The following is a 16,342-nucleotide window of genomic DNA, read 5'->3' on the forward strand; positions in this document are numbered from 1 at the left end:
CTCTGTAAATGATGTAGGTACAGATAGTACTGCCTCCGTCTCTCTCTGTAAATGATGTAGGTACAGATAGTACTGCCTCCCTGTCTGTCCCTGTAAATGATATAGGTACAGATTGTACTGTCTCCCATATTCTCCATGTAAATGATGTTGGTACAGATAGTACTGCCTCTGTATCTCTCTGTAAATGATGTAGGTACAGGTAGTACTGCCTCCCCCTAAAGGATGTAGGGACCGATAGTACTGCCTCCCCCTAAAGGATGTAAGTACAGATAGTACTGCCTCCTTATCTCTTCATGGAAATTATATAGGTACAGATAGTACTGTCTCCCTTATTCTCCATGTAAATAATGTAGGTACAGATAGTACTGCCTCCCTGTGTCTCTCTGTAAATGGCGCAAGGACAGATAGTACTGCCTCCCTGTCTCTCCATGTAAATGATATAGGTAAAGATAGTACTGTCTCCCTTATTCTCCATGTAGATGATATTGGTACAGATAGTACTGCCTCCGTCTCTCTCTGTAAATGATGTAGGTACAGATAGTACTGCCTCCCTGTCTGTCCCTGTAAATGATATAGGTACAGATTGTACTGTCTCCCATATTCTCCATGTAAATTATGTTGGTACAGATAGTACTGCCTCTGTCTCTCTCTGTAAATGATGTAGGTACAGATAGTACTGCCTCCCCCTAAAGCATGTAGGGACCGATAGTACTGCCTCCCTGTCTTTCTCTGTAAGTGTTAAGGCTGGCCGCAGGCTAGCCTGGATTTGTGGGAGGGGCCGGTACCTGTCTTAAGCAGTCTGGCTCTCCCAGGCAGCACGTCGGCATTCGGACGTCCCCTGCCCACCCATTCCCATTCTTCATTCAGTCATTCAACCATCACATTCAGGGTATGCCCCCTTTTTCAGGCATACCGACCTAGTGAGGCCAAGGCACACCTCAGGCCAATTAGGTAGGGGGGTGGTGGTTGGGCATCTTCCACTCGTTTAGGTCCTGACCACAAATTATGTAGTTACACTTAGTACTGCTTCCCTGCAAATGATGTAGTTACACTTAGTACTGCTTCCCTGCAAATGATGTAGTTACACTGCCTCCCTGTCTGTCCCTGTACATTATGTAGATACAGATAGTACTGCCTCCCTGTCTCTGCCTGTAAATGATACAGTGACAGTTAGTACTGTCTCCCTGTCTTTTCTGTCTGTATATTGCTGCCAGAGCTGTGTTCTCCTGCTTTCTTGAACTTTTAAACAAGAGATCCTATAATAATGGGGTATAATTACTGTAGCAGCCCCACAGTGACACAGTACAGTGTGTGGATTCATTACACTGAGCGCCCCCTACTGGCTGCAGCTAGAAATATACAATTTCTTCCTTCACTTACAAGTTTGCCATTGCTAAGAATGTTCATGTACAATATCCTATAAAATATGTATTATCCCTGACATCTTCCTGGTGAATGACGTCAATGGCCAGCAGGCATAGAGAACCCAATGACAACGGCTTTGTAATAAAAATCTATAATAGACCACGGGGTGAGCAGACAGCGTACAAGGGAGAATGGGAAGCTTTACATCCAGGGAGACACCTGACGTCAGTACTGACCCTAATTAAAATTAGACCACATTACTAATTGCAGCTCTTGATAATCTCTGGAGTTTATATAACTGAAAAGATAGCTTTATAGGGGAAGGGGGCATTTCAAAATTGTTATTAACCTATTCTATGGGGTAACAAAGGGGACAACGTGTCAGGATAAAAAATTTTTCCCTCTGTGTAGTTGCAGAAAGCAAGTAAACTGCTCCCCTACAGATATGAAACCATGCATTTCGAACTTGTACTTCTGTCATTGACCTAATTTAAAGTAACCATACATCCTTTGATCTGACCATAGAGTGGTTTGCAGCTTAAGGCCTCATGCACACAGACGTTTTTTTTTGCGGTCCGCAAAAACGCTTTCCGTTGTTCCGTGACCCGTGTCCGTTTTTTCTTCCGTGGGTCTTCCTTGATTTTTGGAGGATCCACGGACATGAAAAATGATAAAAAAAATCTAAGTCAAGTTTGCCATTGAAATGATAGGAAAAAACAGACACGGATCACGGACGCGGATGACAATCTTGTGTGCATCCGTGATTTTTTACGGACCCATTGACTTGAATGGGTCCGCGAACCGCTGACCGTGAAAAAAAATAGGACAGGTCATATTTTTTTCACGGTCAGGAAACACGGATCGCGGATGCGGCTGCCAAACGGTGCATTTTCCGATTTTTCCACGGACCCATTGAAAGTCAATGGGTCCGCGAAAAAAAAACCGGAAAACGGAACCACGGACGCGGATGCACACAACGGTCGTGTGCAGGAGGCCTAAGGCATTCATTACAGAATTTTTTTTTACTATTCTTTGCCTGAAGCTCCTGAAGTCATGCCCTTTGGCTAAATATTTTTATTATAGGGCAGTACCGCTTGTTACCACATGAGGGCAGCAGAGTTCCATTGTCTCCACTGTCTGCAGGATACAGTATCATTTCAGTGTGTTTTTTTTTTTTTTGTGGCTGATACCAGAAAGTAATTGCGGAATTTAAAATGAAAATAACATGAAATAACAGGTTTTGAGACGCTGGCAATTTGATTAGCTGGACCTTGCTAAGAATCCCAGAGACCACAGAATTTAATGTGACCATAACAAAAACTTAAGGACAGAAGGGCCTGGCGTTTGTCTCCACTCTATGCCCGTCCATTCCCCATCTCTTTGTTTACTACCAATGCAGTTCCTATGGGGAGGAGAGTCCAGCGCCAATTCTCGCCACCCAGTATCAAAGGAGATAGGACCACACAAATCTGGGCCCCTTTTTCCCAAGGGCCCCATATTAGTCCCACGGTCTCCTTCTATGGTATGCAAACCCTTGTTGCCAGTTTAACAAGAAGTGCGTGTGTGGGGGAGGGGGGCAGATAGAAGGGAGTAACACGACTGCCGGATCTGACTACACAGGGTTTGTTTGCAGTCTGTAACCACGGACACACACAGCTCTGCATATGAGTTGTGTACATGAAACGAGCAAAAAGCAATTGTTTGCAGAAGTCAATGTAGCCTTTAACTTATAAATGATGAGTGACCGATGTGGCGTTACATTTTTGCTAAATCCATGTTTTTCCGGGTTTTATATCAGTGAAGAAATAAAAGGGTTGTTCTCCCTCCTGGACCTTTTCTGCAGATCCCCCAGCATACTCAGCCGGTTCCCTCCACTGGGTCCCTTCTCCATCGCTGCCCTGCAGCTCCCAGGTCTCCCCATGTCAATATTTGGTTTGACACCGGGTTAGGTGACTGCTGCAGTCAATGACTGGCTGCCGCGGTCACATGTCACCCATGCGTCATGTCTCCGGGTCATGGGACGCTTGTGTGACATGTGACTGCTGCGGCCAGTCATTGACTGCAGCAGTCACCTAACCCGGTGTCAAACTGGATGTCAGTGTTGGGAGACCCGAGACCCGCAGAGTCAGAGAAGGAACCTAGCGGAGAGGAACAGGGACGTATGATTCCCTCCGCTGGTCTGGGGGGTCTGCCAGGAAGGCCCCTGGGGGTGAACAAACTCTTTAATCCTAGTGTAACCAAACTTGTGTATATATATTTTAAGATCTCTGCTGGCTGTCAGTGAATGGGAACATAATTTGGTACATCCAGAGCCTGAACACCTGTACAGACCTAATACGTCTCACAGCTGAGGGTATGTTACAAATGTATCCAGTTCAGACAATCCCCTGTGAACTAGCCTCTCTCCTGTCCTGATAGTTTGCTACAATGTATCAGTGCAGGTGAGCCTGGATGGTTTCGCTCACAGAGGATTTTCTGGGTTACTTCGTATTTCCTTTTGCAGCAGTTTCGAGAGATCCGCTTGTTTTCTATTGTATTTTTGTGTCTTTTATAAGCATATTGGGGGACATTTATGAAGACCGGTCATTTTTTTTCCGGCTGGGGGAACAGCCTGCCGGCTCCAGCTCCATTTACTATAATGGGGGCGAGCCGGAGGTCCGGCCGTAGCACGGCAAACATATCGAGAGGCGGCCAGCCCTTCAGCCCGCCCCCATTATAGTGAATGCTGCACCGTGTAATAGCGTTAGCACAGATATGGCAGGTCGTTCCCCCGCCAGAACAGCCTGTCGGACCCTGCTGCCGCAAATGTGCATAGAAAATGATAAATGAGAGGGGCCCGACGGTCCACCAACACCACGTCCCCTTTTTTAGACCTGGCGTGAGCGGTGGAAAAGGGGGAAAAGTGACAAATTGCGGCGCAAATAACCTTTGCACTGCAATCTGCAACAGATATATGCCAAAAAGTGGTGTATATCTGTTTGTAAATGACCCCCATATCGTGGAACATCCAGTACGACAATTGCGTCCTCATCAGGCTTTTCTTTTCCCATCCTGGTTGTTCTCTATTGTGACACAATCTTCCGTTATCTCTTCTTCAGGGGCGAAGATCTTTCTATTGTGTTTCCTTTTCTGAAATGAATGGCTGTGGATTTACATAACATCGGAGGAGGAAAGAATCCGCATTTACATAACACACAGAATACAAGGACTTCAAATAACCCGCACGTCGGGGGCCATTCAGACGGAGGACACAATCTCTAGACGCCGTCGACTTCTATTATAGAATGGAAATTGTCATGAAAACTTGACTTTTTGTTTAAAGCGCAATTTTACCTGAAATACATAAAAAAAGATAAGCAAATATCAACCTTTCCGGCTAAATGTTAAAACATTCTTTCCACTGGATAATACAGAAAGTCTGATAATCTGGAATCTGATTTGCCATGTCATTTTGTGCACAATTTCACCCTTAGAAGCGAGTTTATAATCCAGAATATTCCCAACAATGCTGGATTAAAGGAATTAATTTTTTTTTTTATGTCTTGCTGCCAATGGAGCTTTAAAGAGCACCTGTCATCAGGATCAACCCCATCAAACCAGGCATACCGCTTGATAAGGTGGATCCTGCTGATTAATTTATACCTATCTTGTAAAAATCTGTTGCAGCAATTCCAAGGAAAAAAAATAATTGTATTCACATAAAGACCAATTGGGAACGTGGCAACCAATTTTCACAAGTCGGGTATCACTTCAATAAGCAGTACCAACCCTACCAGGAGTATGTCTGATATGATAGAATGTGACAGGTTATATAGGTATTAAAGTAACCTGATCACCTAGAACGTATGTGTTTGGGGGGTACGACTCCAGTGGGTTTGGTTTCCTGTGGATTTGGTTGTGCCCGGTGCGGGACTTGAATGTCCCAAATTTTCCAAGTGGAATTGTTGTCAAGTTGATTATCGATCAAGTGCAATGTCACTTCTTCATGGCGTACCACGCCAAGACTCTCACTGATCAGTATAGCGAAGGGGCCCCGGCTGCAACATTAGGGCCCCTTTATACAAGCATGGCTGTGCCTGGTATTGCAGCTCATTCAAGCCAACAGGCTGGGTGGTACTAAGCTACAAGACCAGGCGTTCTGCTGATCGGTGGGGGCTGCCAGGGGGTGGACCTGGTGCAAGTGTACTGCCCTGGAGCAGGGGTTACTTTAAAGTCTGGACATTTGTGGACATTTGACTATTTCCCCTATGCAAAGTGATAAACTCCTTACTTTATTTCACTTGAAAGGGTTACCTTGCGCTGTTTAATAATGTGTAACTGCATTTTATATGTTGTGATATATATAGTATTAATTTGCACTGTATTTGTGAGGCTCTGTGGAAAGGGTTAATGAATACTGAGCAACTTTTGGGACTTTGAATGAGAAGCTGGTCATTTTTCACAGCCGCCATGGGGTTTAACCCATAGGATAACAGAGCCGTACATGTACGGCGCTGGAAACAGGGTCACAAATCCCAGCGCCGGAGCTGCACCCGCCCGATCAGCTGCAGGGGTCCGACAGTCACTGATAGCCGGACCCCTGCTGTATGCGCCGGCATCGGTGAAAACAACTATGCCGGCGCATTAACCCTTGCACTGCCGCGCTCAGCGCTGACCTCGGCACGTGCGGTATACTGCCGGGTGCAAGGTGTCCATCGGGTCCCCGCGCTGCTATGATGGGGACCCGATGGCTTGGACGGCAGCCTGATGCCTTCCTTAGGCATCGTGGCTGCCATCCATGTGAGCCTGTGAGATCCTGCCCCCTAGACCTCACAGGCAGGAAGCTGTAAGTGTAAAATATATTTCAAAAAAACTATGCCAAAACAGCCATTTATTGTCACCTTGCCGCACAAAAAATGTAATACCAAGCAATCAAAAAGTCTTAGGTACCGCAAAATGGTACCAATCAAACCATCATCTCATCCCGCAAAAAATGAGCCCCTACCGAAGACAATCGCCCCAAAAAATAGGGCCACTTAGCAAATAGCAACACAAAAACAAGATTTTATTCTGTTCAAAAATACTTTCACTGTGTAAAACTTAACAAAAATAAAAATGATAGATATATTAAGTATCGCCGTGTCCGTAACAACCTTCTCTATAAAAATATCACATTATATGCCCCCTCAGGTGAATGCTGTAAAAATGTTTTTTAAAAACTATGCCAAAACAGACATTTTTTTCACCTTGCCTCACAAAAAGTGTAACACCAAGCAATCAAAAAGTCTTATGTACCCCAAAATGGTACCAATGAAAATGTGACCTCATCCCGCAAAAATGAGCCCCCACATAAGACAATCACTTAAAAAATAAAAACCAATGGCACCCGCAATCCAATCCATCAAAATCTGCGCTGCAAAAGCCATATGGCGCTCCTTCCATGTGCCCCCATAGCAGTTTACCACCACATATGGGGTGTTGCCATATTCAGGAGAAAATGGGTAACAAATTATGGGGTGCTTTTTCTCCTGTTACCCCTTGTGAAAATAAAAATTTTGGGGCTAAAGCAACATTTTATTGGAAGAAATGTAACTTTTCATTTTCATAGCCAAGTGTTTTCAAATCCTGTAAAATGCTTTAAGGGGTGTAGTTTCCAAAATGGGGTCACTTTTTGTTGGTTTCCACTGTAGGGGTACGTCAGGGTCTCTTCAAATACAAAATGGTGCCTTAAAACCATTCTAGCAAAATCTGCCTCCAAAATCCATATGGCGCTCCTTTCCTTCTGACCACTGCCACATGCCCATAGAGCAGTTTACCGCCACATATGGGGTATTTCTGTAAACTGCAGAATCCGAGTAATATATATTGAGGTTTATTTTGCTGTTAACCCTTGCTGTGTTGCAAAAAAAATTGATTAACATAAAAAATCTACCAAAAAAGTGAATTTTTGAAATTTCACCTCCATATTCCTTTAATTCTTGTGGAACACCTCAAGGGTTAACAAAGTTTGTAACATCAGTTTTGAATAATTTGGGGGGTGTAGTTTCCATTACGTAAGCCACTCAAAATCACTTTATAACTCAATTGGTGCTAAAAAAAAATGGTTTTGAAAATTTTGTTGAAAATTTGAAAAATTGCTTCAAAATTGCTTCTAACTTCTATGCCTTCTAACGTCCTAAAAAAATAAAATGACATATACAAAATGATGCCAACATAAAGTAGACATATGGGTAATGTTAATAAATAAATATTTTATGAGGCATCACTTTCTGTTTTAAAAGCAGAGAAATTGAAATTTTGAAAATTAAGCATTTTTTTTAATTTTTGGTAAATTTGGGATTTTTTTCATAAAGAAAGGTGAGATGTATTGACTCTAATTTATGACCATTATGAAATACAATATGTCATGAGAAAACAGTCTCAGAATGGCTTGGATAAGTAAAAGCGTTCCAAGGTTATTACCACATAAAGTGACACATGTCAGATTTGCAAAAATCGGCCTGAGATTTAAGGTGAAAAGTGGCTTGGTACTGAAGAGGTTAAAGAAGAACATTTATTGAAGGGAAAAAGCCAGACTTGTTTACCACCAAACCCAGACAGGCTGGCCTTTTGAATGTCTGGTTTAGCAATGTTATGATGTCTGGAAACTTGTTTTTGTCTGGAAAAACTGCTGAGTCATCGCTATTGAGTATCATAAAAGCTCTAATGCAAGTCTATGACAGACGGGAGTTGAAACATTGTAACTGTTTGTGCCAAGTTTCTCCACTCTACCCCTCCCACTAGAAGGTTTCAGTCTAACTAGAAATGGTATATAAGGAGAACAGTCGGAGCCCCTAGTGTTCTGCAGTTAGGGAACAGTGCTTAGAAGATGAGACTCTGCCAGACTACTTGAGTGACTGGAAGAAGACACTGAGACGGGGTACTCTGCCACAGGCCCTGGGCCTCCAGCCTTTGGCTAGGGTACCAGCCTTCTGAGAGCAAGAGGGACAGCTAGCTCAGGCCTTTCCTCGGCATCAAACCCTTCTTCTGCCAGGGAGGAGATTGGAGAAGCCAGCCCAATGCCTTGTCTGTATTGTTTTGCATTTGAGTTCCTCCAGAAAAGAAGCAACCGGATTACTGCAGACCTTGACTCTCTGTACTTATTTTTCATTGGGGTGCACCATGCCTTACCATCCCTTTCAGAGAGCAGCGACACGTGGTGACACCTCGCCGGTGTCTAGGGGACCCAGTGTAGTGCTGGGGCCACCCCAAACTCAACCATTGCACAACCATGTTGTACGTGCCTGCTGTTACTTTGCATGCAGCTTCCTCTGGACATACAGTACAGACCAAAAGTTTGGACACACCTTCTCATTCAAAGAGTTTTCTTTATTTTCATGACTATGAAGGCATCAAAACTATGAATTAACACATGTGGAATTATATACATAACAAACAAGTGTGAAACAACTGAAAATATGTAATATTCTAGGTTCTTCAAAGTAGCCACCTTTTGCTTTGATTACTGCTTTGCACACTCTTGGTATCCACCTGACTTCTCCTCAACGCAACTGATGGTCCCAACCCCATTTATAAGGCAAGAAATCCCACTTATTAAACCTGACAGGACACACCTGTGAAGTGAAAACCATTTCAGGGGACTACCTCTTGAAGCTCATCAAGAGAATGCCAAGAGTGTGCAAAGCAGTAATCAAAGCAAAAGGTGGCTACTTTGAAGAACCTAGAATATGACATATTTTCAGTTGTTTCACACTTGTTTGTTATGTATATAATTCCACATGTGTTAATTCATAGTTTTGATGCCTTCAGTGTGAATCTACAATTTTCATAGTCATGAAAATAAAGAAAACTCTTTGAATGAGAAGGTGTGTCCAAACTTTTGGTCTGTACTGTATATGCGGCATTCCATTATTTAAAGGGGTGTGTTTCCCGGGTCTAAAACATTGATGACCAATCCCCTGAGAATGCCAAGGGTGGGACCATTGACAGACCATCAATGTAATATCCTGGAAAACCTCACGGCGTTATGTGTTATAGCTGAGAATATCACATCTTCTGAACCCAGTGACTGATATTTGGGATTGCACAGAAATATGTTTATCTTATTTTTTTTTATTAATCTCATTAGCATTTTATAATAAATATCACTGCCTCTTTATTACATATGTGCTTATAAGACAAATACAGGGTTATACGACATGATATATCCCGTTTACAATCATCATCAGCGAATCCATCAATTACATCACTGGCTATATTTTCTCCCTATGGCTTTTACCCCAATAAATTGATATTTTAAAGAGACGCCCCTTACCGTTAAAGTGGTCGTAAGCACAAAAAACCGAGCCAGCAGAAAAATACTCGTGGATGGAAATCAAACTCAAAAGCCTCAACAAATTAGGCTGTTCTTTCACTCCTTAGCTGTATTTCACAGTGTGTGGGTCCAGACTGTGACTGAAGCAGCTCTCTCCATCTATCCCAGTGGGAAGTCCCAGCACATGCTCAAACAATAATCAGCAGCTGAATTATATCCAGTGAACCAGTTGTCTATAACCAAATCCTTGTTTCTATATGACTCCTACTCATCACCTAACGCACTAAATCACCTTCAGTGGTAGGCTCACGCTTCTGCGATGGGAAAGGAAGCTGCGATTTTCACTAACAGGGGCAAAATCTCAAAAATTTCACCCTGTCTCTTGTATTCTAATATTGGATATTGTTGATTTGTCATTATCTCAACATCATATTCCTGACATAAAACACGCTGGCTATAATAAATTATAAGCTTTATTAGATTTTTCATCACTTGGTTATACCTAAGTGATGATTTATAAGGAAATTGTACATAAATGCTCTATAAAATATGTGCTACCTATGACAGCTTCATAAGTGACGTAAACACTTTACAATATGAATTCAGAAATGATTTAAATACCAATAAAACGCCCCCAATAACCCATCTCGCCCCCACGCGATCGACAACCGATCAGACATGAGCTTACATCAGCCCGTCTGGAGGTAGACTGAGCTAAACCACCTGTTGCTATGGACTCTCTTCATCTGGTTACTAGGTAGGCCTTAAAGATCTCCTGTGACTTAGACACAGTAGACTGATGTAAACCAGTGGTTGCTATGGACCCTCTGCATCTGGTTACTAGGAGCTCCTGTCACTTAGACACAGTAGACTGATGTAAACCAGTGGTTGCTATGGACCCTCTGCATCTGGTTACTAGGAGCTCCTGTCACTTAGACACAGTAGACTGATGTAAACCAGTGGTTGCTATGGACCCTCTGCATCTGGTTACTAGGAGCTCCTGTCACTTAGACACAGTAGACTGATGTAAACCAGTGGTTGCTATGGACCCTCTGCATCTGGTTACTAGGAGCTCCTGTCACTTAGACACAGTAGACTGATGTAAACCAAGGATTGTTATGGACTCTCTGCATCTGGTTACTAGAAAGGCCTTAAAGAACATCAGTTACTTAGACACAGTGAACTAATCTAAAACAGTGGTTGCTATGGACGCTATACATTTGGTTACTAGGTAGATCTTAAACAGCTCCTGTTACTTAGATACAGTGGACTGTTCTAAACTAATGGTTTCTATGGACTTTCCACATCCAGTTACTAAATAGGCCTTAAAGAGCCCATGTTATTTAGACTTTTAGGATTAATCTAATTCAGTGGTTGCTATGGACTCAATACATCTGGTTCATAGGTAGTCCTTAAAGGACTCCTGTTACTTAGACACAGTAGACCATTGGCTGCTATTAACTCTCTGCACTTGGTTACTAGGTAGGGCCTAAAGAGCTCCTGTCACTTAGACGGAGTACACAGATGTAAACCACTGGTTGCTGTGGACTCTCTGCATCTGGTTACTAGGTAGGCCTTAAAGAGCACCAGTCACTTAGACACAATGAACTGATCTATACCTGTGGTTACTATGGAATCTATACATTTGGTTACTAGGTAGATCTTAAAGGATAACTGTCATATTTTCATTTTTTTTTTAAAACAACTTTAGCATATGCATAAAGCAATCTTTAGTTTCTTCACTTACCACTGTTTTCCTTGAGTTTACCCCTTAGTTACAGCTGTTTTAAAGCCTACATTATGAGGATCTTCTCAAGATGGCTCCTCTGCCAGTTCTCTGAGGCCAAAACTGCATTCCCTCAGGTCACATACAAACTTGCTGTAGCCAGCAGCTTCCTGCCAGCCAATCAGATTGGATAACTGAGAGACACGCCTTCTCAATCTGAAGCCTAATGCAGGCATGCAGTGTGAAGGACCGCCCCTCTGTCTTCTGTTTATACTAAAAGGAAGACAGACAAACCCTAGCAACGGTCTTTTAAGGGAGCAGTGGAAAGGGACAGGGGACATTGATGAAAGCTGTTATTAAAAGGTAATTACAGATCTTTTGGCAATCATTGACAGATTAACTCAGGTATACTCGCCTAGATCTAATAAACTAGCAAATAAAAATATGAAAGTTATCCTTTAAACAGCTTTTGTTACTTAAATACAGTTGACTGTCAAATGGTTTCTATGGACTCTCTGCATCTGGTTACTAGGTAGACCTTAAAGGGCTATAGTTACTGAGACACAGTGGAGGCAGCCATTTTGTGGTCTGAAAACATTGACATTACCGAGGCACTCTATGGCTAATAATCAACAGGCTTGACTACTATTCTGGTTACCGATGGGAATGGGCTCCCATCATGACTATTGGTCCAGCTCATAAAATGGCCACCCCTGCTGCGCACGGCGAGACGTCCACTTTCAGTATCGCTGACATGAGAACCTCAAGCCTTTGTTGATAGTAGCTCGAGACTCTTTGCATTGTTTTTTTTTTTGCGTTGATTATGGTATCCTATTGCCAAGACATACATCCAATTGTGCTTTAATGATCTGACAAGCCGGACAAACCACGTAAATGCAACAAACAGGAACAGCAAACTATTTACTATTTTAGAGTTTGCGCCTATTGGCGGCGCCCATCGCGACATCTCCATTTTTCTTTGCCTTAATAAAAATGGAAGTTTACACATTATAAAGGTAATTTTTTGTAAATTTTTTTCTTCTTTTTTTTTTTTTTAAGAAAAGTGGAAGAATACATTTAATATTATTAGTGGAGTTAAAATTTGTGCAAACTAACGCACATTGACTAAAGTGTCCCCAGAGTCATTTTTGAAGACTGAATATTTGACACCACACCCTATGAATTTTTTAAAATTTCAACTTAAAAAAAATGTTGTTTTTTTTAGATAATTCAAAATTTACAATTCATGGCTGTGGTTTAGAATGAGTTAAAACCAATTCTATTCTTTGTATAAAAATACAGTGTTTTTTCCCCCATTAGATATTTATATTCTCTTTACGTTTTCTTTATGTCTATTATTCCTATGGTATAATAGAGCTGCTGACAGATATCCAGTATGATTTATGGAAGGTCAATGCATGCGATACTACTCACTATCCTCATAAAAAACGTAAGTAGTCCCATAAAAGTCATGAAGGCTGATGCTAGAATGATGTGGAACTTGCTGCTCCTGGCCTTAGATAGAAGGAACAGCATCACCTGGATTAATCCATCCTGGACTGGATGGGCTGAATGGACTTGTGGCGAGTCAGGCCACGGAGGTAAGATGGCAGTGCTTTTCTTGGATATATTCAAGGGCAATACTGTATGTTGCTCCCGAGAGGCCCTTTATTTTTGAAATCCAATGAAATGCGTGTGCTGATATCTCACTGCCATAAGATGTGTCCATTTTTGACCAACTCCGAAACACTGGATCAGTCCTTCACGGCATCTGTCAGACATCGGTCAGTCCCATCACTGCACTCTAACTTAGATTTCTTGGCTTTCTTGGGCTCAATCCAAGAATTATGTATAACAGTTCCACCGGGAGTCGGATCGACTTGCAACACGGAGACAACCCTCTTCTTCATCTTATTTTTCAAGACATTGCGGAATTTTTGCCGCGTGAAAGCATACACGAGAGGATGAAAGATGGTTGTGCCATAGGCCATGGTAATGAAGCAGATACGTAACTTCACCAGAAGGTCACTGGGCCCAAGACAGAGGATAAGAAGGTTCACAATAGAAATTGGAGCCCAGCAGAGTAAGAATGTTGTGATGATGATAAGAGACATCCTGAAGACACGCCTTTGGCGTTCTCTACGGTCCCGGTGACGTTTCACTGCCCGTCTCAAGGCAATGATGACAGAGACGGAAGCCTGGACCCTCATGGGTGGGTTTTGTATCACCGGTGGAGGGGCCAGTCTTTTGGTCTCCCCCATAGTGCTTTGGTCTGATGATTTCCTCTTTTTTCTCTTCTTGGTTTTCCGACGTTGGCTCCTCTTAAAATGGTTTCCAATCCTAATGTTGAGGGCCTGGAGGATTTTAGAGTAGGTAACCAGCATAACAGCCACCGCAGCAAAGAAGATGGGAATCTGAATGACCAAATGATAGTACATGCCAAGCTCCGTGTGGTACTCGTTGACGCTGACACAGAGCAAAGTCCGGTTTTGCCAAGTTGCCATGTGATCCGGGTCACCAAAAAATTCCACTTCAAAGAAAGGAATGAAGAAAACCATGAGGGACACAAACCAGACGCAGGAGAGGAGCAGCACCATCCGACTTGGGGTAAGAACCCGGTTAGCTGGTCTCACTGAGATGTCGTACCTGTCCAAACTGATCACCAAGACATTGATGGCTGTAGCAATGCTACTAAAAGTGACACATGCCTCGTGGAAGCAACAAACCAGAGCAATGTTCTGCTCCAGCGGAATCAGGATGATGACTATGGTCAGTGGGACACAGATCACACAGATGATGATATCCAGGACATGGAGGTTCATGGTCACCATGTTACTGACGGAGTCCACCAGGTTTGACTGCATACAGTAGAGAACAAGTACTGTCAAGTTGCTGCTAAAACCCAACACAATCTCCAGCATGAGGAAGCTGGTAAGGGAGACCTGGAAGCCCAGTGGGTAAGGGAAGTACCAGCCGACATCTGAGGTGGATCCATCGTTAGTTTCCAAGATGGTGTCGTACATATCTGTCTCCTTGGCTGACACCATTCTGTTCTCTGCATAGTCCTAGAAATGGGGAATTTCTTCTGTGCGTCTCCCTATGGAGAAGAAATAAAAGTAAGAACATATTAGATCAAAGCAAAAGTCACATATATTTCTAGAAGACTATATCACTGAAACATGAGGTGGCCATTTTGTGTTCTAGACCACCCTCTATGACAATCTAGCCTAAGTTCCATAGAAGCCATTAAAACTAGTGATGAATGATGCAGCCATTTTGTGTTCAATACGCATCTCTGTGGTGATAGCAGCCATGGAAACCAGTGGAGAAAGGGGTCTCCATACCATATTTTGTATACAGGGCCCCAGGCCAAAATATCCCTGTATCCAGACACCAGGCCAGAACCCCATGTCTATGGGCACCATGCCAGGCCCCACTGTAAACAGACCAAATACCCAGTCAAGTCTTTGATATACAGACCCCCTATATATACTACCCTTAAAATGAACCCCATGAAGATGAGACTCCAGATCAGACCCCATGAAAATGAGAGACTGACAGAACGAAGATCAGACACCATGAAAATTACAGACCGAAGATCAGACACCATGAAAATGGCAGACCCAAGATCAGACACCATGAAAATGGCAGACCCAAGATCAGACACCATGAAAATGGCAGACCCAAGATCAGTCCCCATGAAAATGACAGACTCCAGATCAGACCCCATGAAAATGACAGACTCCAGATCAGACCCCATGAAAATGAGACTCCAGATCAGTCCCCATGAAAATGACAGACTCCAGATCAGACCCCATGAAAATGACAGACTCCAGATCAGACCCCATGAAAATGAGACTCCAGATCAGTCCCCATGAAAATGACAGACTCCAGATCAGACCCCATGAAAATGACAGACTCCAGATCAGTCCCCATGAAAATGACAGACTCCAGATCAGTCCCCATGAAAATGACAGACTCCAGATCAGACCCCATGAAAATGACAGACTCCAGATCAGACCCCATGAAAATGACAGACTCCAGATCAGACCCCATGAAAATGACAGACTCCAGATCAGTCCCCATGAAAATGACAGACTCCAGATCAGTCCCCATGAAAATGACAGACTCCAGATCAGACCCCATGAAAATGACAGACTCCAGATCAGTCTCCATGAAAATGACAGACTCCAGATCAGTCCCCATGAAAATGACAGACTCCAGATCAGACCCCATGAAAATGACAGACCCAAGATCAGACACCATGAAAATGGCAGACCCAAGATCAGACACCATGAAAATGGCAGACCCAAGATCAGTCCCCATGAAAATGACAGACTCCAGATCAGACCCCATGAAAATGACAGACTCCAGATCAGACCCCATGAAAATGAGACTCCAGATCAGTCCCCATGAAAATGACAGACTCCAGATCAGACCCCATGAAAATGACAGACTCCAGATCAGACCCCATGAAAATGAGACTCCAGATCAGTCCCCATGAAAATGACAGACTCCAGATCAGACCCCATGAAAATGACAGACTCCAGATCAGTCCCCATGAAAATGACAGACTCCAGATCAGTCCCCATGAAAATGACAGACTCCAGATCAGACCCCATGAAAATGACAGACTCCAGATCAGACCCCATGAAAATGACAGACTCCAGATCAGACCCCATGAAAATGACAGACTCCAGATCAGTCCCCATGAAAATGACAGACTCCAGATCAGTCCCCATGAAAATGACAGACTCCAGATCAGACCCCATGAAAATGACAGACTCCAGATCAGTCTCCATGAAAATGACAGACCCCCTTTAGTTTACAGGTACCAGATTCTCATAACAATGTGACCAATCCGAGGAGCATCATGATAATCATAGTGTAAGTGGTGGTGGCAGCGAGGGAACAGACTAAGCACGTCAACTCTTAAAGGGGTTGTCCATTGGTACAAT

General features: G+C 43.1%; 1 protein-coding gene across 2 annotated transcripts in view; it reads right to left on the reverse strand.

The window, feature by feature from the left end:
- Window positions 1-11,927: 11,927 nt before the first annotated feature.
- Window positions 11,928-16,342, reverse strand: part of LOC120979535 (G-protein coupled receptor 22-like) — a 182,714-nt gene continuing 178,299 nt past the window's right edge. For both annotated transcript variants that reach the window (XM_040408337.1, XM_040408338.1), the window contains exon 3: window positions 11,928-14,481. In XM_040408337.1, the coding sequence (XP_040264271.1) occupies window positions 13,139-14,431 (1,293 nt within the window). In that variant the 5' untranslated portion in view covers window positions 14,432-14,481 and the 3' untranslated portion in view covers window positions 11,928-13,138. The remainder of the gene's footprint in view (window positions 14,482-16,342) is intronic.

Source organism: Bufo bufo, chromosome 9 (assembly GCF_905171765.1).
Source record: "Bufo bufo chromosome 9, aBufBuf1.1, whole genome shotgun sequence".
Classification (NCBI taxonomy): Eukaryota; Metazoa; Chordata; class Amphibia; order Anura; family Bufonidae; genus Bufo; species Bufo bufo.